Source organism: Ahaetulla prasina, chromosome 1 (genome assembly GCF_028640845.1).
Source record: "Ahaetulla prasina isolate Xishuangbanna chromosome 1, ASM2864084v1, whole genome shotgun sequence".
NCBI lineage: Eukaryota > Metazoa > Chordata > Lepidosauria > Squamata > Colubridae > Ahaetulla > Ahaetulla prasina.
This window is the reverse complement of record NC_080539.1, coordinates 261,469,618-261,496,761: the sequence shown is the minus strand read 5'-3', so window position 1 is coordinate 261,496,761 and position 27,144 is coordinate 261,469,618. Positions and strand designations below refer to the sequence as shown.

The following is a 27,144-nucleotide window of genomic DNA, read 5'->3' as shown; positions in this document are numbered from 1 at the left end:
TGGTGTACCAGTTGTGTCTTTAGACAAGACAAATTCCTTGTGTGTCCAATCACACTTGGCCAATAAAATTCTATTCTATTCTATTCTATTCTATTTACTTAGAGTTATAATGGCACTGAAAAAGACTAATGATCATTTTTCACACTTGCAACCATTGTAATACCCTCATGGTCATATGATCAAAATTCAGATTTTTGGCAATTGGCTCATATTCATGATGGTTGCAGTGTCTTGGGATCATGTGATCGATCACCTTTTGTGACCTTCTGACAAGTGAAAGGGGAAGCCACATTCACTTAATAACCGTGTTATTAATTTAACAACTCTGAGTGATTCACTTAAGCACTGTGGCAAGAAAGGTCATAAAATGGGGAAAAATTCACTTTCTCTTGCTTAGCAACAGAAATTTAGGGCTCAATTGTGATTGTAAGCCAAGGACTAACTGTATTACTATCCTCTGTGATCTATACGTATAATGCCAAACATGATGCCAAACATGGCAGCTGATGTTCTAAATAAGTTCTTTAGATTTCCTCACATTCTCAAAATGTCACTAGAGTACTGATAATTTGATTATTTTAATGCTCTCTGAAAAAAAATTCACATTTGAGGCTTGTGTCTTCTTCCTTTGTTTCCAGATTGTTCATTGGTACTTGAGGGTGGCACTAGAGATGTATGTTTTGTATGATTATCGTACTAATTGGGTTAGTGGACTGGGTTAGTTTTTTAAGTCTATGGGTTTTTAATGGGTTTTTATTTTTTAAATTTTAATTGTTTAATTTAATTTAAATTAAATTTTTAATTGTGGCCAATTTAATAAGTTTTTTAATTGTATTTTAATCGTATTTATAGTGTATTGTGTATTTTTTACCTGGCTGTGAACCGCCCTGAGTCCTTCGGGAGAAGGGCGGTATACAAATTTAAATAATAAATAAATAAATAAATAAATAATTTCTCACTCAGGCAGGGAATCAATAATGTGTTAGTTTAGTAATTCTTTTCTAAATTCTGCTGCTTGCTATTTATTTAGGATATAATTCTACTTTCTGATCTGTTTTTCTTGTTGATGAATGTGTGAGAGGTAGGAGACAGAAAAATATATTTGCCTTGGATTTAATTATGCTGTAGTTAACATATTGCTATCTGCTTTGCATTCTTTAAAAATAGCCTTTAATTAAAAACAAACATGGAAAATTCACACACATATAAAGATACAAATACAAATACTTTTTAAAAGAAAAGTTCCTAACAGTTTCAGAGAAGGATAATCATATTTTGCTATAATGGTCCATAAATAGTAAGCAACTCATTTGTATATCTCGGGTAACATTTGATCTTTAGTCCATTGAATAACTGAGGTCATAAATGTATCTTTTTGAAGGACAAGTCTGTTGGCAATATGAAGAGTTACAGTGAAGGATCCACTATTTCTGTTTCAGTTTCCATGCAGGCTGTGAAGATCTGAAAAAAATCAGATTAAAAAAAAAATCAGGAAAAATCATCAGAGAGCCAGTTTGGTCTAGTGATTAGGACGCTAGATTAGAAAGCTGGAGACCGTGACCAAAGCCTTGGTCATGAAAGTCAGTTGGGTGACTTTGAACCAGTCACTCTTTCTCAGCCCACAGGGTTGTTATGCAGAGGAGGCTGTGTTGAATATGTTATCTACTTTTAAGATAAAGGTTCCCCTCGCACATATGTGCTAGTCGTTCCTGACTCTAGGGGGCAATGCTCATCTTTGTTTCCAAGCCGAAGAGCCAGCACTGTCCGAAGACGTCTCCGTGTTCATGTAGCTGGCATGATTAAATGCCAAAGGCGCATGGAACGCTGTTACCTTCCCACCAAAGGTGGTCCCTATTTTTCTACTTGCATTTTTTACGTGCTTTCGAACTCCTAGGTTGGCAGAAGCTGGGATAAGTAACAGGAGCTCACCCCGTTATGCGGCACTAGGGATTCGAACCACTGAACTGCCGACCTTTCGATCAACAAGCTCAGTGTTTTAGCCACTAAGCCACCGCATCCCTTGTTAGCTACTTTTAGTTATTCTTTAAAATGATATAGGTGGAATACAAATAAATAAAGAAATAAAATGGAAAAGTTGTATTAATTGATTTGTGTTATGACGTATTCTCAGAATAGAGTGAATTTAGGATACCATAATTGAATGAAGTATTTTGTAGTTCATAAATAGATAAAGGCTTTTCCTGTCCAGTTGAGTCCAATTCTAGTGGGGATGCTCATCTTCGTTTCTTAACCAAGGGAGCTAGCATTGTCCAAATATGCTTCTGTGGTGATGTGGCCATCATGACTATATACCGAGATGCATGGAATGCTGTTACCTTCCCACCAAAGTGGTACCTATTTATCTACTTGCCTTTGCATGTTTTTGAACTGCTAGATTTGCAGGAATTGGGGCAAGGATGGGAGCTCACCACATCACACCATGTTTATAACTATTTACAGATTCCCAAATCTACTATTTGGGCTTCTACTTTTAGGAAGCTATTTCATTCTATTTTGTATACTCTTATCTGATATTAATTCTCTGGATTTAAGCAGCAACAAGTCATGTTCAACCTCTGTTGGTTTTGCTAAGCAAAACCAGTATTTTATGGCTTTCTAAGAAAACAGCAGAGAATGGATCTGATATTTCTGAAAACATTTTTGGCAATCACTCATTCAAATGCTAACTAGACATTGGTCAGGTGCTGCCATCTGCTGAGATAAACTCCCCTTCAGTTTAGTGTAAAAAAGTCAGGTGTTTGCCTAGTTGGATTATTGAAGATTGGACTGATCAAATCTAGAAAAAAGACCTTGAACTTGGCAATTTGTTTCAGTTTTTTAAAAGATCTTCAGTATTTGTGCCCAAAGCATTTGCAGTGGGATTTCCAAATGAATGCTGTAACAAAATGGACTATGTTTCTTTGATAAAGTATTATCCTTTCTATAATAAAAGGGGGCCAAAGGTTAATCACTCACCTCTAATATGTTATGTCAGAAAGTTCTGCATGCAGATTTTCCTGCTCTGTGAAGACTGAAGAGTGTGAAGGGGCTCCTTTATACAACTGAGAGGTAGGAAAAGGAATGTGTGAAAACAAAAAGGAACAACAAGCCTAAATAGAAATGTGGGAATGCAGCTATGGATTCTTGAGTCATTGAGTTACAATTCCTTTCTGACTGATATTAGTTAAGGCGACTTAAGGACATCTGCAGAGAGATGGGATGATTGGGATAAATGTGTGGAGAAGTGGGATACGTCTAAACTCAGGGATGGGCCAGCTTTTTTGCATCAAAAGCAGCAGAGCTAATTGATTGTATGAAAAGAAGGAACAATACAAGGAATAGGAGTGGAGCTGAAAGTAGGACAAGATACTATTTCTCGCTGTCCTCTCTTTTCTTTTTCTGATAACTCTACTTTTGACCTACTTCTTCTCTTCTTTTTCTCAATATCGTCTCTTCCCAAGGAGAAGGATGGGTAGTGAAAGAGAGCTCTACTTAGCCAAAGTCTGCAGTGATTCCTGCAGAGGACTGTTGAAATGAGGCTTTGGGGCATGTATCCTAGCTCAAAGGAGCCAAGAGGCTGAATGTGAACTAGAGAAAAAGGATTTGCCTGGTGGTTTACTGATTAAAAGTGAAGTTCGTCTAAATCAGATTGAGCTTGGAATGTACTGGTCTCTGATTGCAATGCTGTAAAAGAGCACAAAATAACTCTAGTCCATTGTGAATTAAAATGTGCTGTACAGTTAATACCACAGGAGCTTAATTGGACAATTCACTGGATTAAAGCTTATAAATGGACTAGTTTGAGATAAATTTAGCTGTCATCGTGGATCTCTTCTGGGATATTGCCAGTGCCTCCTAGAAGACAAAGAGTTTTATAGTTGAATCACAACAAGGGAAGTTACTGTCAGAAGTTTTTTCTTCCTTAGGACATGAGTAGCAGAAGTTCAACAGAGAAAACTAACTGATTCTGGCATTTTAGTGCTTTCAAATGTTTATACTGTGTGTGAGTACAATTTAGATTTATTTGTTAAACATATTTCTTTGCTGCAACAATCAAAATGACTCTAGGCCAAAAAAAATACAATATCAAACATACCCAATTTAAAATAAGAAAAAATAAAAATACAAACTCACTACAAGTAAATCCAAATGCATGTTTTATTTTATTGTCTTTGCTAGTTGTTTGGGCAATACCGGTAATTTTATTCATATTCTGGAAATGAGCATATATTTTTTTTCAAAAAGCTTTTCCTAGCCTTCAACAAAGAAAATCAAATCTGGAATAAGACATCTTAGGGTCAGCAAGATATTAAAATGCATATGAGTAAATTTAATGTTTGATAGTTATATTAGAGATGTAGTTATTTGTGTTTGGTTCATACTTGTAAGGAAGGATAATACTACTAAAAAAAGTTTCACATAGATGTTCAGAAACATATTCAAAAAAGGTTACTTATGAATTAGGTGATTGTCCTCAAGGATGGTAGGCAAGCAACCATCTAAGTACTATTGCTATATAGGATACGGGACACTTTACAAAAAACAATTTTGATTGGCTTCTTTCTAAAATATTTACAATATAAGAATAGTTAACTAAACAGTTTGTCACTGTGGATGAACATTTTGGACATTTGCATATATTCGAGTACAGCTTTCTACTGTTTGAGGGCAAATTAATAATATTGAGAACATATTATGCATACCTTTGCAAAACATCTTCCATTCATAAAACACTCATTTTTCAGAAAGCAAGTTGAGATTATTCTCTTTCTTCAAATTTAATATTGCTACATTGGCTGGCAGAGGGGCTGATTTTCACAAAGATCCTGAACAGCAACTGTCTATCGTTTCATTTTCTAAAAATGCCTCTGGTCACATGGGAGATAAAATAATTGTGGCTGATGCATTACTTTATGAGGATAAAGGCTGTGACTTGCTATCTCCCAATTTAAGATGTGATTCTAGACAGCCTGACAGCAGATGTTGACCCATGTCATGCATCACAGTAAGTATCTTAACCATAGTTCAGTGGACAAGCTGCAGCTGCCTGGCTTCACAGGATGCCCTTGGCCAAAAATTGTGACAAGAAATTATAGCAATAATGTTCCAACCCTTGTGACTTTTTGCAGAACTCATGAAGGCCCCCTTCTTATCATCACCATATACAACCACCACATTGTCTTTTAGAATATATTGCAGTTAACTGCAAACTTCCTCACAGCTCTGAAAGGGAACAATGTGACTCATTCCAAAGATGCGATTGTGAAGAGCCTCAAGGAGAAAGAATGACTTGCTGTAGCAAAGCAAACAGCTGATTGCCGTTGTGCCTTCTGCATTTGCAGCTCTTTGTGCATTTTTCTGAGAATAAATGAGAGGATCTGAATCATTAGATGGGAACTGGTGGTTGAGCTCCAGTTCTGATTGTGAAACTGAGAAACAAAATATACTTTAAAAAATGGTGCATATTGTTGGGATCCAGCCTTGGAAATGTTAGTTCCTTGTCTCTGCCTTTCCATGAACGGAAACAGTTATAACATCAGTTGTAACTTCTAATGGATTCTAAAAATATGCATAGATTTCCCAATTGTTAAAGGAATGAAGGTCACTGTTCCTTACTGGTGAAGAACATAGTTGTGCTATGTCACTTCACTTTTCTGTTCTATGGGCCGAAAGAGTTAATTTAATAGTTGCCTAATTCTCCAGATAACAATCATCCCTAGCCCAATTATGTGTGTGAATATAAAGGTGCAATAAAGCTTTCTCTAGTAGGACCTATCTTAAGAATGAATCACTGGTTGCTTCATAGCTGCCACAGTTGAATATTCAAAGAGAGAGTTTCACAATAAGTTATACATAAACTGGGTGGTGGTTTGTTTCATCATCATTTGTTGCTCTTCTAATACAATGTGTTCAAAGCTGAATTTTCCAGTTTTGTCCTGTTCTGTATGTATGCTGTGCTTCTATTATCATTTTGTAGATAAAGGCTAATTTACAATGGACATGGATGGATATATACAGGTAGTCCTCAATTTACAACCATTAATTTAACAATCATTTGAAATTTTGATGACACTGAAAAAAGTGAGCTCGCACTTACAACCATTGCAGTAACCCGTCATCACATGATCAGAATTCAGGTGCTTGGCAACTGACATGTATTTACATCCTGATTCACACACTCACCATTTCTGACTTTCCCAGGGGTTTCTGACAAGCAGTCAATGGGGAGAGCTTGGTTCACTTAATGACCATAGGATTCACTTAATGACCACAGCAAAAGAGATCATAAAATTGGACATGACTCAGTTGACACCTGCATCACTTAGTGACAGACATTCCAATCCCAATAGTGGTCATAATTTAGGGACTGTGTGTTTTGTGTGTGTTTTGTGTGTGTTTTTGTCTGTGTGTGTGTGAGAGAGAGAGTAATATAATAAAAATAACTTTGTGGCATACAAGCCTGGTGTAGTGGTTAAAAAGCTGGACAAGGATCAAGGGAACCCAGGTTCTAGTCTCTCCTTAGCCACAAAAGCCAGATGATGACCTTGGGCCAGTCACTGTCTCTCGGCTGCCAAGCAATGTCAGGCTATAAGACTGTACAATAAACTGTTGAAGAACAACCCCCTCATTGCATCACATATTGATGAGTATGCTGCGAGAACTAGGGAAGCACAGTGCAAACGAACAAGCCCTGAAGTGAAGCAGGACAAACACTACGTAAATGAATAAATCACTTGATGATTCTGCTGAATAGGTGAACTGTTCTGTTGACATATTTTGTGATGTTCTGGTATCTTGTGATGTACTACTTTTCTTTTGCAACATGCTGGATTTAAAATAGCTGTTCACTTTTTATGTGTGAATCTCCCGATGCTGTTATTTAAAAAATTGCATATATGGAACTAATCAAACAAAACAAGAATCACAGTCATACTTATGAGAAATTCTAGGATTGTTCAAAAAGCATAAAGATTGCTGCAAAAGTAAGTCATGAGCACCTCTGTGGACAGAGAACCCACAAAATTGTACTTTTGTTATTGCCTTTTGGAAAATATAATTCCCAGGATTTCTGTTCGGATTGCAATATATATAAAGGGAATAATTAAATCCCCCCCCAATAGCTCATCCTTTTTGCCTACTATATAAACTTGGAGATTGCTATAAAATGGTTTGACGTATTGTTAAGGTGTTTGCTCTGAGCAATGAATAATTTATTAGCTGAAGTCTATTAATGCAGCCCAGTTGTTAAATAAACTATAACCATAGTCATTTTTAGCTATAGGGCTCTTTAAAAAAAAAGTTACCTCTGTGATTTGGATTTTAAGAGGTGCTGAACTTATGTTTATATGAAATAGACCTGAAAATCCAACCCAGTCGGTCTTAAATACAGGTTATTTTTCTGGATTTGCATAAGAATGCTGCTAATTCTTTTGCTGCATAGTTACTTAATGAGAAATGTGAAGCAGAAATAACCATTTGTGTTCTCTCTCTTTATTTTCCTTGTATCTTTTTCAACAATTTTCAGCAGGCAGCCTCGCTTCTCTTGTGATTCTTTCCACAGAGCCTGCACATTTGGCAAATGCCTTAGTGCCGTATGGGAGGTGGGTGGAGAGGATTGTGCTGTCATTCTTTCAGCTGAGCTTGTTGACTTGTTTCAGTAAGTAGCAGGAAGAGCTTGAAATGATCTTTCTGGCAATACGTTGAAAACTGAATGTACTTAATTTCTAATCGGAATGAAATAGCTCCATTTGGTAAATACCTCAAATATCTAAATGATATTTCCCATGAGTTAAGGTTGGCTTGCTTGTGTCTTTCATACGGATTGCAAAATTAAAAGAATGGTCAGATGTAGCACAAATAATGTGCCTGAAGTATAAAAATACTGTTTGAGGATACATTTCATTTTACCATTTGTAGCCAATTGGAATAAGATGCATTTTTCTTCATTTACCCCTTTTTGCATGAAATTTCATCAGCTCTCTTTTAGAAATACGTGGGAAACTTTTATCAAAACATTCTTACAGTATACAAGGATAACCATGCCTAGAAATAATAATGTTAATGTTGTTTCTATCTTTTTCTAGAAACCTACGGCAGAATTAAGTGATTGTAACCCCAAAGATTTAGAAGACTTTTGGAAGACTAAATCTTGTTTCTACAAGATCAGAACTGAATTAAATGGCTGATAAACAGATTAGGTAAGAGCTTTTTTCTGTTCCTTTCTCAGTTATTCTCTCCTTTCCTTCGTGTTGTTTCCACATAGTCCATTTTCTTTATCTCTACCTCCAAAATACATCCTCCTTTTGCCTTTACTTCTCTTTTCCCTAATCTGTTGTCTATATACTCATTTTCATTGGCCATTGTATTAAATGCCACCTAGACATTAAGCCGATTTCTCAAGTTTAGGGGATACTATCCTATAGAGGTGTGTTGTTGTTTTACATCTTCTACATCTGTAGACATAAGTTATAAAGGAGGGTTTCTGAATACATAATAAGTTGAAATTTTGTGTGAAATGCAACTTGTATATTTGTTTATATGTTAGAGTTCCAGGATAAAAATAGGAGGAAATTGTAGCCTGTAACTGCAATACAATAGAAGATTATTACAGTATCCATATCAGAATGATTTGTATTGCAAATGTGCATATTTGTTCACTGGATACAAATGGAAAGAAGCACAGCCCTCCAAAGAATAATGTAACTAACGGACGAGGTTGATAGAAAGATTAAATGATGAGAAACTGTAGAGGGTGCAAGATGAGGAGGAGTTTATACATGTATCAGAAATATTGATAGTCAAGGCCCTTGTATATATATTCTTCCAGTAGAGGAATAAAAAGGTCATTGAAATAAGATTTGAAATTATATAATATATTCCTTCAGTTTCTCTAGATTTTTTTTAAAAAAATATCTTTGTTTGCATATTACATGTAAAGTAAGTAAATCTTTTATGATGGTCAGAATGCATATATATTGGGATACGGTTATCAAGCTATATCCCCAATACAGTAATATTACTCATGGCATAGCAATTTCTTTAATAAATCATAATATTTGATATTGTAAATATTTGCAGTTGATTCGTAGATAAAATGTGATTTTTATAGGATTTAAACTGTGACAACCATTTAAATACTGGATTGATTTGTGATGTCACAATAATAAAGGATGCTCAGGTAGGTTTGTTTTTAAAAAATCCCTTAAAACAGAACTGAATTCCTGCTTGCGTCCTGTTAAGCAGATACTTAGTAAGCCTTTGCAGACAATGTTAGCATTCTTTGGTGAGCTGTCTAGGCTTGGATTTGATTTTTCTGCTTTCTAGAATCCCTAAGGAATCTTAATTTTCAGTAAACCCCTGAATTCACTACAAGGTTCATCCAAACCCGGAATTCCGTGGACAGCTTCCAAAATCTTGACCTAGCTTTTATTTTTTATTTCCCTTTGTTAAAGGCATTCTAAGTACAATATTCTATTCTGCTTTGCTCCACAATTATCATATTCTTTTTCAAGAATGGCTCGATAAATTAATTCTCTTTCTCTCTTTGTCTTTTGTTGTTGCCTCCCCAATACTTCTCCTTCCCCCATAAAGAAAAGTAGGGTAGGTTTGTCAGGAATCTGAATTGTCTACTTACAGTCGACTATAAGTATTCAATTAGTGCCATCCCATCTAATGTTTTTAGAGAAGAGTTCTTTATTATGGTGGTACCTTTTTTGATTGGGATAATTTTTAGAAAAATGTAGAATATAAGATTCTTTACAAAGAACTATAAATACAGAATTGCACGCTAATCATAAACAATCTTAAACAGTTCCTGTATTTGATTCAAGCACCACGTGTTCAAAATGAAACCAATATTTTATTATTTTTCATTTTAAATTTAGGCTCATGTAAAGATTAACAGCTCTACATTGTATGCAGGAATATTTTCTAATCAGTTTTATAAGATTTGAACAATAGAATGGATTCATGCCAGAATATATACTCTTGAGATGTTTTCTAATCTTTTAAATTTCCAAGGTGACCCAAGGTGGTTTAGATGGTATAGTGGCTGATCTGGAGGAAAGGTCATATTTTATAAAGTCCATATTTGACCTACAAATGCCCACATGTTTTGTCTTGTCTTACAGCTCCACAGACAACTTCCAAATTTTGAAAATCTTCAGAGTTCTTTAACCAACTGCCTGTATTTGCTCTCTTTTCTCCTTCTGTCCTTTCCCATCCAGTAAACATTCTTGATACAGGCTGAGCAGAATACGCTATACTTTCTGAGGCTGGTATCTTTTCTTTCTCCCTTTTAGAGATTGGCCTTCTAATCCTGGCTATTATATTTGAAAGCCAAGTCAATAATTTTGTTAAAATAAGTAGAGCCATACAGTTCTTATACAGTTGGAGATCTTGTAAGGATTCTATACATTCTTTTTTCTTTTCAATTAAGTATGATAAACATGGGATTCCTGTAGATTTGATGGTTACAAGCTTGTCTGAGAATTAACTCTCATGAATTCAATGAGAGTTAAGTGTAAGCTCATCCTTCAAAGTACTTAACAATCTTGGTGATGTAGCCACATCATTAGTAGGAAGTCGAACTTGACTGAAATAAATTCTTATCTGTTTGAAAATGAAAAAAAATGGGAGTTTTATAATCTTTTATATGGGTTTATAGATTACATTAAGCTGTAGTGTGATTTCTTGAGTTTGACTTAACATATAGCCATTGTGGGTTGTAAATAGTAACATTTCGGGCACAGCATTGTATATACCTAGCTAAATTTGACTTATTAAACTAAGGTTAAGCAAAAGGAAATCATAGTAAAGTAGGGGAACCTACCATTATGTAAATTCTTAACCTCTGTGGACTTGTGGAAATAAATATGAGAGCCAAGCTTTATATACCATTGGAGGGTGGATTTTCAGAAAAATAAAGGAAGTAACTACGCATACAGAGAACAGAAAATGTTCTTGAATTAACAGGGATAGGATTTGATTGGTTTTGGAAGAGTTAAGTCTTTTGTAATGCAGTCAGTTTTCAATCAAGTGATAAGTTCCCCCCTTTATCAGGTAAAGTCCTGATTCAGTGGTCTCCAGTCTATGAAACTTGCTGTGAAAGTACCGGAATATTTTAAGATGCTGCAGCCTGGCATTTATCTACATTTCTCTTGCCTTTTGTGGCTGGTTTACGGTTCTCTTGGGAATGAACCCCTGTCCTCTTTTCCTTACAGTTTACCTGCCAAGCTGATCAATGGAGGCATAGCTGGGCTCATTGGAGTCACCTGTGTGTTTCCTATTGACTTGGCAAAAACACGTTTACAGAACCAACAGAATGGCCACAGGATGTACACCAGTATGTAAGTATCCGACAGATTTAAAGAGAAAAGAAAACAGTCTTATTTTTTAATCACTTGTTCCTTTGTGTGAACTGCTTATGTAATATTTGCACAAAAATCCTGTGGGGCTCTTTACTGAGATTCTCCAGACTGTATATTTTTAGTAGAACCTTGATCTGAAGATAGTTTACCAACACTGCATCACAGTGTTTTGGTTAATTGAGGGCTTTTTTTAGAGCTATTATAGTAATTTATAATAATCTTAAGAGCTGGGTGCCTATGAGAGACATTTCTGCTTTATCACTAAAAGAGACATAACCCATTTAACCCATTGGGTAGCTATAATAAATTTTTAATAAATAATAAAATAAAATAATCATGGAAGCAATCATTCTAGCCATTGAATCCAACCCTGTTTTGTGCAAGAATCCATATTAAAGCATCAGTGATAGATGAGCAAATCTGGTGTTTGCCATTCACTATTGGAATACTTGTAAATGCACATGTAGTAAGTAAATTTTACTTACTATTATTTATCAGATTATTATACTGCCTTTATTAAATAACTGAAGACAGAAAACATGTATAATATTCTTTCCTCCTTGTATTTTTCTCACAACAGTAGAGATGGGTTGGACTGAGAGAGAGTGACTGGCCTAAAGTCATCCTGCTGGCTTTCATGCCTTAGGCTGAAAGGCAGGATTCAACAACAGACAATAAAATGAAATGTTAGTTTCTTGTGACTTGGAAAATATACTTCTGTTAATGAAGGCTAACAATATTTGCTTTTTTGGGCTGCAATCCTATTAAGATAATCTTTATATTTTATTTCTGTCCTATAGGCACTTTTTTATTCATGCTTTCAAATCAATTTTGACTCATGATGACTACCTGGACAAGTCCCTGCAATTTTCCTGGCAATGTTTTTTTTAGAAGTGGCTTGTTTTTGCCTTGTTCCTGGGCTGAGAAAGTGTGACTGGCCCAAGGTCACTCAATTCACTTTGTGCCTAAGACAGGACTAGAATCATAATTTCTTGGTTTCTAGCTTGGTGCACTGAACATTACACCAAATTATTTTATCCCCACCACCTTTTATTTCTCCTACAGATTTAATTTAATAAGTATTCTCTCCACGTCATTTTCAAGTCATCCATAAACTATTAAAAAGTATGGAGCCCAGGACTGAACCTTTAGCACCACTCCTCTAGCCTACTGAAGAACAGTTGAGCTCTCTCTGAGTACAATCTGGAACCAGCTGTACATTAGTATACTAGATAGCCCGTGACCCTTTTGGGTCATAATTTCAGAGATATTTCCTTATCAGATTCCTCAATGCTTTCAATAATGGCAGAGCTTCAAATATACTTGAAAAGTTCTTAAAAATTCAGGGAAATATTCAGGGATGTATCTGCCTCAAAAGTAGCCCATTATTGTATAACACAATCTAACATCAGAACATTAGTTTTATTACATTCTGTATTTGCCTTTCCAAATATCTATTTTATGATAATTTTTAGATGCTGGCGTGATGAGTACTGTAATCAGCTTGCCTAAAGGATATTGGTTAGATGTGCCAATTGAAGTTGTCATCCTTTTATATCTGGACGAAATAGAAGGATAAAAGTTTCCACTTTGGACTTGGAAGATCTAAGTTCTATTTTCCACTTAGTCATCAACATAAGATCACTGGGTCTATTTTGGGCTACTCATTTCCTCAGCCTGATTTATCTCCCAGGATTATTGTAGGATAAAAACATTAAAAACATGATTCCATTGCCTGGGTACTGCCCTTTCATGTTTCAAGCAGCAAGGTCATTGAAGGATTAATGCAGTCTATGCTGACAGTCAAAGATGGTTAACACACAACATGAGAGAAGCAATGGAATGGGAACCTTAAAAAGAGCTTTGTTTATTTGAATCTGTTGACTACAGTTCCCCGACACATGCTCTAGTGACAGATGGGAAGATAAATTTCAGCCTGTTATACAAATTATGTTATCACATCAGGTATTTCCAGGCTAGAGAAAAATGGTCTTCAGGCTTTATTATAAAATTGATTTTGGAGATCATCATCTCTTTGCACTTATAAGCCTTTTGGCACTGAGGAAAATGGTGAGAGACAGATGAGAAGAAGGGCCTTCGTACACTGCTCTATCTCTGTTTCTCACCTGGCTTGTTGTTAGTTAACTTTGCATTTATGAGACAAAGGAAACTTCATGGGTTTTTTTCTTTTTTCTCTATCTACCTCCAAAATTGTCAACATTCTGCTTATATTTAAGAGCCTGTCTTCCAACAAGAGTCCCTGCTGAATTCAAATTGCTCACAAATAATTATTCCATAAAATTAATGTTAGTAAACGATGTACATTGTTGGAAGAAAACAATAAGTATTGAATTTTGAATAGAAATGTTAAGATAAGAGGTAGAAAGTTGTATTAATTGACTGTATGATATAATTGAAATAAGATGAAGACAATATTAAGATTTAAAATATAGGAGAGAGTTTGAAAAATATGTGTAACAAATGAGAGAACTGAGGATGTCTGGACATTAAAGATATTGAAAGTAGATACAGCAATGGAGAGAGGTAAGAGGAAGGAGAGAGTTGGAAAGGAAAGAGAAGGAGAGAGAAAGAAGGAAGGGAAGAGGAGAGGTGGAAAGGTAAGGAAAGTAAGTGTAGTAGAGAAGGTTCGGTAGGGAGGAAGTAGGGTGGAGGAGGAGAAGGGAAAGGGAAGTAGAGAAGGAGGAGGAGAAGAGTGGAAGAAAGTAGATAAGAAGATAGGAGGGAGGGAGAGGAGCTTAATGAGAGGAAGAGATCGCTGTGAAAAGGAAAGGAGGAAAAACAACCCCGAAAATATTTTAAATATAAAAATTAAAATAGTTAAACAAAACAAAAAAAACAAAAAAAGAATGAAAGGGAATGAATATGAATAAGAATGGAGAAATTAGAAAATGAAGGGTGAAAATAGATGTGATTCAATAAAATATGCAAAGAAATATTAGGGAAGAAATAAAAAACTATGGGGGGAAAAGAAACACTTTGGCTAAAATTGTAATTAAGAAAAAATATTTGAATATTTTGAATTGTTTATGATAAGAAAATGTCAATACTCTGTTTCATGAATTGCAGTTGTGTGGAAGGGGGGAAAACTAAAAAACAATAAAAACTTGTACAAAAAACCCCACAAACAAATAATTATTCTGTTACTACAGAAATGGTCAACTTGTAAAATTATTTTTTAAAGAAAGAAATATCCTGCTTATAATATATACAATTTACCTAAAATTAGAACACTTAGCAGGCAAAGGATTTTTGAAGACTACGTATTTGAATTACTCAAATATGAAAAGAATCATTCATCAAGGTTATATGACCCAAAGTTTCAGCAAATAAGTGGCTGGGGAAACACTTTTCTTATGGCTGTTTTTATTTAGCATCGGATGTTTCTCAAATTATTAGAAGAAGGAATCAAAATTGACTGGTGGCCCTATTTACAAATCCAAACAAAATACAAAAAAGACTTAGAAGTATATGGATTCCAAACTGACCAATAGGAAATGGATAAGATATTAACTGGGACTGAAGAGAAAAAAATTACCAAAATATATAAATGCCTCCTTCAGTTTAAAATGGAGGGGGAAACGATGAAGGAAACAATGATAATTTGGGCAAATTTTTTTGGGTATAATATTGAATTAGAAGATTGGGAAAAATTATGGGGAACAAATTATAAGATGACGTCGGCCGCCTACAAAGAAAATACTTACAAAATGTTTTATAGGTGGCATTTACTCCTGGTGAGATTGGCCAAGATATCCCCAAAAAATACACCGAATTGCTGGAAATGCAACTATCAACATGGGACATACTTCCACATGTGGTGGACATGTACCAAAGCAAAAGCATACTGGTTAAAAATCCAAAAATGGATAGAGGAAACGACAGGGGGGGAAATTGCCATGAAACCTGAATTATTTTTATTGGGAATTATCAAACACAAGATTAGAAAAGAAATTTACTACCTCATACTACACATAATTACGGCTGCCAGAATTTCATTTGCACAAAATCGGAAGCAAAAATCTGCTCCATCAAACTCGATGATAATTAAAAAGGTGCTAGAATGTGCAGAAGCAGTTAAATTAACAATGGAATTAAAAGACTGAGAGGAAACAGTATATTATGAAACATGGAATAGATGGTATAACTGGTTGGAGAAAGAATCTAAAATTAATGTATAAATGTATAAACATAAGAGAAAATATTATAGAGGAATGTGTAATAGATAGCTATAAAGTGTAAGGAATATAGAAATTAGTTAGCAATATATAAAATGCATATTTATATAGTTTAGTTAAAAGATTAAATGGATGTTATCAAAGATGCTGGTATCGGAAAGCTGCAAAAATGTAACTATGTACATGATGTAAATGCTGAATAAAAACTATTTTTTTAAAAAAAGAACAACATTTTGGCACCGGTATAGTGTTGTTAGAGTATTTTCTAATTAGGTATGTGCTGAGGGGAATCAAGAGATAGCAAATGACAAAATGTGCACTGTGACATCATAATGCAAACCCTGTAACTTACAAATTTGTGTTCAATATCAAGACATACATTACGAAAGGGGGGAGTTTGTGTTGTAATGTTGAATGAAGAGCTTGTCATTGGGTGCCAACCAACTAAGCAGTGCTGTCAAATTGAAGCATGCCTCAGGATGACTTTTCATGCAATTTACAGTCTGAACAAGTACCACTATTTCCTTTCCTTTCCCTGCACATAACAGCCTGGCATCTAGACACTGAAACTGTTGGCACAACCTTTCCAATCTGTTTGCTCTCATATATGCTGTATTGCAAGTCCAGTCAACTGGTTATGTAGATGGCAGTTGCTGTCCCACATAAGGAGTATCCTGATTTTGAGAAGGCTGAATAGTTTTGGTCACCACGATGTAAAAAAGATGTGGAGATTCTAGAAAGAGTGCAGAGAACAGCAACAAAGATGATTAGGAAACTGGAGGCGAAAACATATAAAGAACGGTTGCTGGAATTGAATATGTCTAGTTTAATGAAAAGAAGGTCTAGGGGTGATATGATAGCAGTGTTCCAATATCTCAGGGATTGCCACAAAGAAGAGGGAGTCAAGCTAGTCTACAAAGCACCTGAGGACAAGACAAGAAGCAATGGATGGAAATTAATCAAGGAGAGAAGCAATCTAGAACTAAGGACAAATTTCCTGACAGAACAATTCATAAGTGGAACAATTTCCCTCCAGAAGTTGTGAATGCTCCAACACTGGAAGTTTTTAAGAAGAGATTAGAGAACCATTTGTCAGAAATGGTATTGGGTTTCCTATGGGAGAAGGAGGTTGGACTAGAAGAGTCCCTTCCAGCTCTATTATTCTTTTTTTTTTAGTATTTTAATGACTAATAACTCTTTGCTTTATCTTTCCAACAGGTCTGACTGCCTTATTAAAACAATCCGGTCTGAAGGATATTTTGGGATGTACAGAGGTCGGTATTCCATTTCATAGTCACAAATAATTAATTCCAGAAAGAAATCTTATTGAAAATGTTGCATCTAGATTAGAGGTTGCTAGGTTTTAGCCATAAGGCTGCTGTGCATTTAGCTGCGTTATAGCAACTAGTGTTTCTTACCACTGAAATGGGGTGATTTAGAAGGGATTCTAGGTGGCAGCCAGGAAAAGAGTGCCTGTCGTGGTTTAATTTTTCAAGTGTAAAATAAAGATCAACAGGCATTCCTCTAGGAATTACAATTCAATTTTTTTGGGGTCGTCACATACCGGTAGGTATGAGAAAACTTTATATAACTTGCAATTGGAAGATGTTAATTCAATTTACTTTCATTAATATTAATCACAACTTTAGAAAGAAATTAACCTGAATATATTATACACATACCATTTCTTGCTAAAATCATTTCATATACCTACTATGTTTGCTGTTATAAAATTATTTATTTAAAGAAATCTGTTGATTTTTAAAATTTTGTCCAGTTTCCCACATGTCAGTATGGACAATAATTGAGAAGAAACATACAGTATTATCCATATTACATTAGCTAATTTACCTTCTGTCTATCTTGGCACACCTTCATTTAACAGTATAGTCTAAGATTAGAGGCACATTGTTTCAGTTCAAACAGCTATAAAACTTGAAGTAATTCCTGTAATGAGAAGGGTGTAGCTACAATTGGAATCTCATTTAGTTGATAGTACTAGAGATTTGCAAGAGTAAACATTTTTATCTGTTTCTCAGAAGAGGTTATGAAGCATACCAAAGTACCATAGCTTACTCTGCAGCATCGGATAGCATAGATAATGTTACTTTTCAGATTTGATTCCTGTCCTGTTTTAATGATCTTTGAAACAATGCTGCAACAGCTCTGTTGTAGCTTTTCAGAAGAGGAAAACAGAGAGTGGCATTAGAAGTACCAGGTAATGTCAAACTTTTTTTAACTACCTGGAGGGCTGGTGCATAGAGTGAATGTTTATTTATAATGACAGTTGAATTCAGAGCAGTTGTTACTCTCTAGGTTGAGTATCTATGATCAGGGCAGTGAAGCAACTAACAGAGTAAAAAGTACAGGTTGTCTTTGACTGACAGCCACTTGCTCCACAGCCATTTGAACTTTACAATAGCTCTGAAAAAAGTGACTTACAACCAGTCCTCACATTCACAACCATCACAGCATCCCCGTGGTCATGTGATCAACATTTGGATGCTTCGCAAGAGGCATGTATTTATGACAATTTCGGCATTTTGGGATTATGTGATCACCATTTGTCACCTTCCCAGCTGACTTCCAATAAGCAAAGTCAATGGGGGAGGCTGGATTTGCTTAACAACTCCAGTGATTCACTTAACAACTATGGCAAAAAAAGGTCATAAAGTCATGCATGGCTCACTTAACAGCCACTTTGCTAGCAACAGAAAGTTTGGTCAAAATTGCCATAAATCGAGTACAGATAGTCCTCCACTTATAACCACAATTGAGCCTGAAATTTCTGTTGTTAAGTGAGTCATTTGTTAAGTGAATTTTGCCCCATTTTGCATCCTTTCTTGCCACAGTTGTTAAATGAATCGCTGCAGTTGATAAGTTGGTCACATGGTTGTTAAGTGAATCTGGCTTCCCCATTAATTTTGCTTGTCAAAAGGTTGTAAAAGGTGATAGCATGATCTTAGGACTCAGCAACAGCCATAAGTATGAACCAGTTGACAGTCACTAAATGAACTGTTGTAAGTCAAGGACTACCTATACTGCCTATAAGCTCACTGGAATACAAACAACAAGGCTTGAACTGGGCCTTCTCTTGTAAGTGGGGGAAATCCAGAAAAGTAAAAAGTGAAAACTTCCTTCCTTGTTAGAAAATGCTGGGTTCCTTTGCAGCTTCTTAGGCCAGGGGTCTCCAACCTTGGTCCCTTTAAGATTTGTGGACTTCAACTCACAGAGTCCCTCAGCCAGCAAAGCTTGTGAGCAAAGCTGGCTGAGGAACTCTGGGAATTGAAGTCCACAAGTCTTAAAGGGACCAAGGTTGGAGACCCCTGTCTTAGGCATCATCCTAATGGTATTTCTGAATAGCAGCTCAGAGACTGCCAGGTCATCCGTTTGGACCGTATTGTGAATAATAATTGCATGAAATTTTCCACCAGCTTGCTCAGCTTCTTCTCCCTTTCCTTTTGGATTGGGAACCAGCCAAAGAACTGTGTTTGCCAAGTTGTTTCCATAGCACAGAACTGCTGCAAAGCAGACGGTGCAAGACAGGCAGCCGTCTTACTAAGAATAACCTCCTCCTCATCCCTGGATTTGTAGTGAAACGGGCAAACCATTTCTAGCCACTGGGAACAAAGTGAACTTTTCTTCCATTCAGTATACATGTATTGATCTACTTTGTGCTCTCTCAAAGTGTCATCCAAGGACTTGCAGCATAAGACAGCCAATGCCAATGTCAAGGTTCCAGAAAAACCTCTTCTGCATAAAAAAAACTCAGAAGCCATTGTTTTCCAGAGTTCTTTACTAGCATGAGGAAACTGGCACACGATGAGTGAAATTCCAAAACTGAATTTCCGGATTCTTTTCCCAGTTATACAAACCCCAAGAGTCCCACCCACCTGACCCCTTTGATGGTCACATGGTCCCACGTTCTTCCAGTTCATTCGAATATCTTCTTGCCACTCTTCCTGCAGATGTGAACACCATTCGACCTTGACCGCTTGAAGAATGGTACCATACCCCTCAGCCCCCCCTTCCTCCCATCAGGGGAAAAATGTGGCAGCGTCTGGAACCCTAAAGTCTAATATGGTTTCCAGGCCTGACAGCCAGACCGTTTTGATATAAAGGCAACGCTAGCTTTGCTTAGGATTTTTATTTTTTGTTTTTTTACCTTGAAAAATGCAAATAGAGGCAAAAATGAGCACAACCTTGTTCTCTTCCCACTCATGCCTTCCGTGATGTTGCAAATATGTAAACTAGGAAATTGCATACTTGTCTGGCCATTGGGGCTTAGGAAGCCCTTGTTCACTCCAGAGGCAGATTGTTATTTTTGTTCCTACTTCTTCCTCTAAAGCAAGATTGGTTTATACTCATTGCAGAAGAATTGTTTTAATGCCAATTTGCTGTGGATAAATGGCATTGGTGGCACAATGGTTACAATGCAGTAATGCAGGCTAATTCTGCTGACTTTCAGCGGTTTGATCCTGACCAGCTCAAAATTGACTCAGTCTTCTATCCTTGCAAGGTCAGTAAAATGAGGACCTAGCTTGTTGGGGAACAATAGCTGACTCTGTAAACTGCTTAGAGAGGGCCGTAAAAAACACTGTGAAGTGTTATATACGGTAAGTGTAAGTTCTATTGCTGTTGCTGAGAAGCAGAGCTCGCTCATACTTAAACCTTGAACTGTCTAAATTTGTAGGCCTTGAACTGTCTAAATTTGTAGGCAAGATTTTAAAAACATCTGTCTGGTGGCCTGCACTTTCTCTTGCGGATCCCTTGGTGGTCTTAGCTTAATGGTGGAAACAGAAGAATCAGAATAGATGAAACCATAATATAACGATTTGCCACTAGTTGGCAACCCCCAGGGCATCTTTAACATTTTTAACAACGTGTTGTTATTAGTTGCGAAGTAATGTCCGACCCATTATGACCCCATGGACAATGTTCCTCCAGGCCTTCCTGTCCTCTACCATCCTCCTGGAGTCCATTTAAGCTCACGCCTACTGCCTCCGTGACTCCATCCAGCCACCTCATTCTCTGTCGTCCCCTTCTTCTTTTGCCCTCAATCTTTCCCAGCATTAGGCTCTTTTCCAGTGAGTCCTTCCTTCTCAATAGGTAGCCAAAGTATTTGAGTTTCATCTTCAGGATCTGGCCTTCTAAAGAGCAGTCAGGGTTGATCTCCTCTTTCAACTCAACTTTAGATCAACTCTAAACTGACCGGTTTGATCGCCTTGCAGTCCAAGGGACTCGCAGGACTCTTCTCCAGCACCATAGTTCAAAGGCCTCAATTCTTTGGCGTTCAGTCTTTTTTATGGTCCAACTTTCACAGCCGTACATTGCAACTGGGAACACCACAGCCTTGACTATACGCACTTTTGTTGGCAGACTTATACGTTGTAACAACTTGTATTTTGTCTTTATCCTACTAAACCCTTCTGTATTCTAATGGCTTAATTTTTGGTAGAAACAACAAAAATCCCATAAAGTAAGAAGCTTGTCATATTATTTATTTATTTATAAAATCTTTCAAAAAATGACACTGGGCAGCATACAAATGGCACTAATTATAGGAGCATGTAGGTTTTTAGATTATGCAGACCTTCGTAATTTGTTATTGAAGTGCACTAACCACTAGTTGAATTTTCCTTGGGTTGACTCAGTAATAGAGACAAAACAGTGCTTCATGGCTCTGTTGGATATGCCAAGAAAGATTATGTAATCATATCTATTTTAATTAGAAGCATTAGCATGGGCTTGTTGAGGAATGGGAAGGGCTAGTGAAATAATGCATGTAGTTGTATAGCCAATTTGTCAACGGAAGCAGCAGTGTCTTTCTAAATCACAATTGCGTTAGAGCCACAGTTGCTTTGCAGAGTGCCAGCTTTCCATTTAGTTATTATGGCCCTTTGTGAAATAGTTGGATAGAACAGATGAAAGATTAAAATGTTCCAAAGACAAAGAAGGCTTGGCAGATGCTGGACTCTTTTCTCTGAGTGATTTCAGAAAGTGGGTCACCCTAGCATTAGTAATACCCCTTTCCTTTGTCCTCCCTGAGTCAGGCACAGCTTGGGATCTTCTCTGTAGCCCTGGGATTTGTTCTTAGGTTCTCTCTCTATATATAATAGAGTCCCTCTTTCCCAGATCCCTGTCAAAGGCTGTCTACATGCCAGAGAAAAGAACAGGCTGAAAGTGGCATTCTGGTGTGTTTTCTTGCAAAGAGAATTTCCTCTGAATAAGATTTCACTCAGAACAAACAGGTGTCAGGCAAAAGGAAAGTTGACCCCATTGACAGGAAAATGTTACTGATAAATAGAAATATTTATGTGGAGTTTCCTGAGGAATAAAAATATGTGAACCTTAATATGCACGATTTTGGCAGTCCCTAAAACCCCTTTTTAAAGAAGGACTTAAGCATTATCTAGAAGAGAGGACTGAAGTTGTTGGAGGTGGCTTGCCTAGGGCACCCAAGCAAATTCATAATAAATAAGATTTGAACTAGTTTTTCCAGTCCGTACTCATCCCTCTTAAGGAGATTGGAGGAATCTACCATTAACATACATGGATTTTGGACTGAGTCAAAATATTTTGAAAGGAATACAGTAAAGGGTCCTTTTAACATGTGATGACAAAGCTGACCTATTTTGTATATTCAAACAAACAAATGGGGCCAAGAGAAATGTTTCTGGAATGCTCACTGGCTATTTCTGGCTTTATTGCCAGTGAATTTTGCAACAGCAATTGGATTCTAAATTGCAGAGCTTGACTTTGGACTGCATGTCTTGAAAAGGTGTATATATTTTTCAATGCAGTGACTTCATTGTGTGCAGGTACAACCCAAACCTGTAAATATGTTCTAATTCATGGATATGAACCCTGGGGCCCTCCATATATATACTCACATGTCTCTCCCCACTGGCCCAGCAGATGGAAGCTGTTGTATATATATAGCTTCCATCTGCTGGGCCAGTGGGGAGGGACGTGTGAGTTGTCATTCAGCCATATTGGAGGATTGTTCCAGTTAGATGCAGTGCAAATATCAGTTTATATTTCTACAGTTGAAGCAATGGCATTGGGGACAACTGTCCTACCTTGTCTAAGCATTAACCACCAGCTGTTGGGAAAGAATTGTACTTTCTCTTTAAAAAAGATGCTAACAAAATTCCTCTGCAGTTTAGCTGTCTTCCAGTGTATGAATGTACAACTGTCTTTATGTAGCACAGTTACAACACAATATAAGAAAGAAGATAAGTGGCAACACTATTTTCACTATTTGCTGGCTGCCAATCATAACATGCCTTTCCCATACCACTCCTAGGATTCACTTTTTGTTTTGAGCACAATTGATTATCACTATGCAAAGATGATTTAAAATCCCTTAAATCACTAAACTCTGCCTTCTGTTCTTTTTCTTGTCCAGGGGCTGCAGTGAATCTAACACTTGTGACTCCAGAAAAAGCCATCAAGTTAGCTGCCAATGATTTCTTTAGGTACCATCTTGCCAAAGATGGGTAAGTGGAGTGTGGGGCATACTGCACATAAGGATTTCCAACAAAAATGGAAGGATTAAACTGGAATATTTCACGTTACTCCATTGCTGTGTATTTTTCCCTATTATAGTTCACAGAACAGTTAAACATAAATATCTTTGTTGATTTTGCTGCTATAATGTTCAGCTGCTTAATTGTGCCCACAGTATAGAAATGGATATATCCTAACTCCAGAACAATTTGTATATTTTTGGGAGTGAGACAAACTATCAGGTTTTGACATTTCCTATTTGGTACACTAGGGGACGCGGTGGCTCATGGGCTAGGACATTGAGTTTGTTGATCGAAAGGTCGGCAGCTCAGCGGTTTGAATCCCTAGTGCTGCCGTGTAACGGGGTGAGCTCCCGTTACTTGTCCCAGCTTCTGCCAACCTAGCAGTTTTGAAAGCACATAAAAATGCTAGTAGAAAAAATAGGGACCACCTTTGGTGGGAAGGTAACAGCGTTCCGTGCGCCTTTGGTGTTGAGTCATGCTGGCCACATGACCATGGAGACGTCTTCGGACAGCGCTGGCTCTTCGGCTTTGAAACGGAGATGAGCACCGCCCCCTAGAGTCAGCAATGACTAGCACGTATGTGTGAGGGGAATGGTGAGGGGAACCTTTACCTTTACTTTATTTGGTACACTATCAAAATATATACTCCTTATGCCAGGGCAGGAATTGTTGCTACTTACTGTTTTGGTGTTCTAAAAGTAAGTCAAAACTAACTACTGGTATGATTGTTGATGCATCTTGTTATAGCTTAATAAAATTCCAACTTCTATATTAAGGCAATATCCTTAATATGCAGATAATGTGAAAAAATGCAATTTCTAGTTCACCAAAACAACTTTAAGCAGTTTAGCAAGTCAACAAAGCCAGCTTGGAAGCCATGGAAACTTCACATTGTCATAGTTTTATGGTAAAATTTGGGATTAGATTCAAGTATCCAAATTATTTGACTAACTACAGAAAACACACTTTTCCTAGAACTGTATTCTTTTTAGAAATACTACAGAAGAAAATAGAAATAGAAGAAAGAAAAATAGAAGAAAATAATCCAGAATTGACAAAAAAATTATAGTATTTAAATCTAGATTATTGGCCAATTAAATCATTATATTTGGTTGATATTTGAATAACATTGCCTCTAGTTATTTAACTCCACCTACTAGAAATATAATTTTTTATATCTTTTGAGGAACTCTTTTGCTTTCTCACTTTTATGACTTTTTATGCTAAGTAAATAAATTAAAATGCAAATGCACACTTTTGTTTGTTTTCTTCTTAGAAATAATAGTTGGGGGAAAGGGTTTAACTCTTCTTCCTACACCATGCAGTCTTTTAAATGTCTCCCCCTCCAGCAGTTGCTATTCTCTGAAAGAAATATGACATCAGCACCAAGATTTGGAATAGAGAAATTAGGGAAAATAGACCCTCCTCATTTCCCCATAAGTTACAATCCTAAACAGCCCCCCCCTTTTATAATTATCCTTTTTACTTACACTTGCCTATGACTATCTTGTTGAAGATCACAGCAAATTGGTCAATTAATAGAAACATGCAGTTTTTCTTGTCTTAACTTTGGATTGGACACAATGATTCATAGCTGTAAGATGTCATTCTGATAGCTGATGAGAATGATGCATATGGAAAATGAAAGTGAAAGCCAGTCCCCAGAGGGCCGCTTATTTCCGTCACCAATTTTGGCTGCTAAAAATACTGTGTTTAACAGACTGAACTAAACTGCATTATTTATTTTTACGACATGCAGTAGATTGTGTCTCTTTATGTTATCATATACCCTGTTTCCCCCAAAATAAGACATCCCCTGATAATAAGCCCAATCGGGTTTTTGAGCGCATGACTATAAGGGCAAGCGCTTATTTTAGGGTTCAAAAAAATATAAGACAGGGTCTTATTTTCGGGAAAACATGGTAATTGTCAGGATAAATGATTGCAAAAGATTATGATCCTAATAATAATAATAATAATAATAATAATAATAATAATAATAATAATAATAATAATAATAATAATATTTTATTTGTATACCGCCTTCTCCCAAAGGACTCAGGGCGGTGAACAGGCAGATAAAATATAAATACACACAGTAATTAAAACATCCCTTAAAAACTAATTTAAATGCCCAAAATGTTAAAAACGTACTCCCCATAAAATAACAAAATTTTAAAACCCATCCAATAAAAATAAAATCAGGCTAGTCCAGCCATACGAAATAAATAAGTTTTAAGTTCGCGAAAGGTCCTAAGGTCAGGTAATTGTCAAGTCCGAGGGGAAGTTCGTTCCACAGGGTCGGAGCTCCCACAGAGAAGGCCCTCCCTGGGGCCGCCAGTCGACACTGTTTGGCTGACGGCACCCTGAGGAGTCCCTCTGTGGGAGCGCATCGGACGATGGGAGATAGAAGCCGCAGTAGGCGGTCCCGTAGATAGCCCGGTCCTAAGCCATGGAGCGCTTTAAAGGTGGTAACCAATACCTTGAAGCGCACCCGAAAACAACAGGTAGCCAGTGCAGTCTGCGAGGATAGGTGTTATGTGGGAGCCCGAGACGCCCTCAATAACCCGCGAGCCGCTGCTCTGAACTAGCTGAAGTCTCCGGTGCTCTTCAAGGGAGCCCCATGTAGAGAGCATTGCAGTAGTCCAGGCGAGAGGTAACGAGAGCATGAGTGACTGTGCATAAGGCATCCCGTCCAGGAAGGACGAGCTGGCGGATCAGGCGAACCTGATAAAATGCTCTCCTGGAGACGGTTGCCAAATGGTCTTCAAAGGACAACCGACCATCCAGGAGCACGCCCAAGTTGCGTACCTTCTCCATCGGGCCAATGATTCACCCCGACAGACAGCCGCATCTGCAGCTGACTGTACCGAGGTGCCGCATCCACAGCCACTCCGCCTTGGAGGGATTAAGTTTGAGCCTGTTCCTCCCCATCCAGACCCGTCGGCTTCCAGACACCGGGACAGCACTCGACAGCTTCACTGGGGTGGCCCGGGTGGAAAAGTACAGCTGGGTGTCATCAGCGTACAGTTGGTATCTCACCCCAAAGCCACTGATGATCTCACCCAGCGGCTTCATATAGATGTTGAACAGGAGGGGTGAGAGAATCGACCCCTGCGGCACCCCACACATGAGGCACCTTGGAGTCGATCTCTGCCCCCCTGTCAACACCGTCTGCGTCCGATCAGAGAGGTAGGAGGAGAACCACCGATAAACGGTGCCTCCCACTCCCAACCCCTCCAACCGGCGCAGCAGGATACCATGGTCGATGGTATCAAAAGCCGCTGAGAGGTCTAATAGGACCAGGGCAGAGGAGTAACCCCTATCCCTGGCCCTCCAGAGACTTACACTTAACTTACACTTAACTTCAGAATGCCTTTGTCCTGCGAAAGGCTTACTGGAATACTGACTGTGAATCCACAGGTATGAAGCTTTATTATCTTCGAATGAAGAGAAATTGTGAAGCAATGTGTTGAAACAGAAGCATTTGCAGTAGTGAAAGGTGGAAGAAAAACGATGCTTTAATTTGGGATGAAGCTGTTTGATGGGTGCTTCGCCTTCTCTTCCACTAAGGCAGCTAGATACATCCCTTTGCTCCTTCCTCGGGTCACCCAAAGATATGAAATGTTCAGTTTGTAATCATGCTATCTGAATTTTAATGGTCAGTGTAGAAAATGAATATTGTTTCCCTGCACAAGGGGTCTGGCAGCTTGAATAAATATTACCAGTTTAATCATGCAAACATTCAGGATCCCTTTTCATCTGAAACACTGATTTCTATAAAGCAGCCATAGGGATTTTCTTTTTTTCAGTGGGTTGCATAAGTAATATCAGGATTTTTGTTTGTTTAAGCAGCAAACTTAAACTGGGATTATTAAATTCAGTAGTATATCTGCTTTTATCTGTTCCCTATGTGCATTCTCAATTATGACTCTGTGGGTTGACCTCGGGGGTTATAGCCCCTGTATTTGTGATAATCTAAAACTTCTAAGGATGCAACGGGCTTCAGAGTCAAATTCCTTGTGGAATGCATGGAAATGCATT

The 27,144-nt window shown here is 37.3% G+C and overlaps 1 protein-coding gene across 3 annotated transcripts in view; it reads left to right on the top strand.

The window, feature by feature from the left end:
• Positions 1-27,144, top strand: part of SLC25A22 (solute carrier family 25 member 22) — an 80,324-nt gene that overhangs the window by 24,334 nt on the left and 28,846 nt on the right. The window contains exons 1-5 of one of the 3 annotated variants that reach the window (XM_058157210.1): positions 7,573-7,657; positions 8,085-8,198; positions 11,223-11,348; positions 16,784-16,839; positions 22,977-23,067. In XM_058157210.1, coding sequence (XP_058013193.1) covers positions 8,179-8,198; positions 11,223-11,348; positions 16,784-16,839; positions 22,977-23,067 — 293 coding nt within the window. In that variant the 5' untranslated portion in view covers positions 7,573-7,657; positions 8,085-8,178. The other 2 variants (XM_058157220.1, XM_058157201.1) reach the window with 2 other exon arrangements.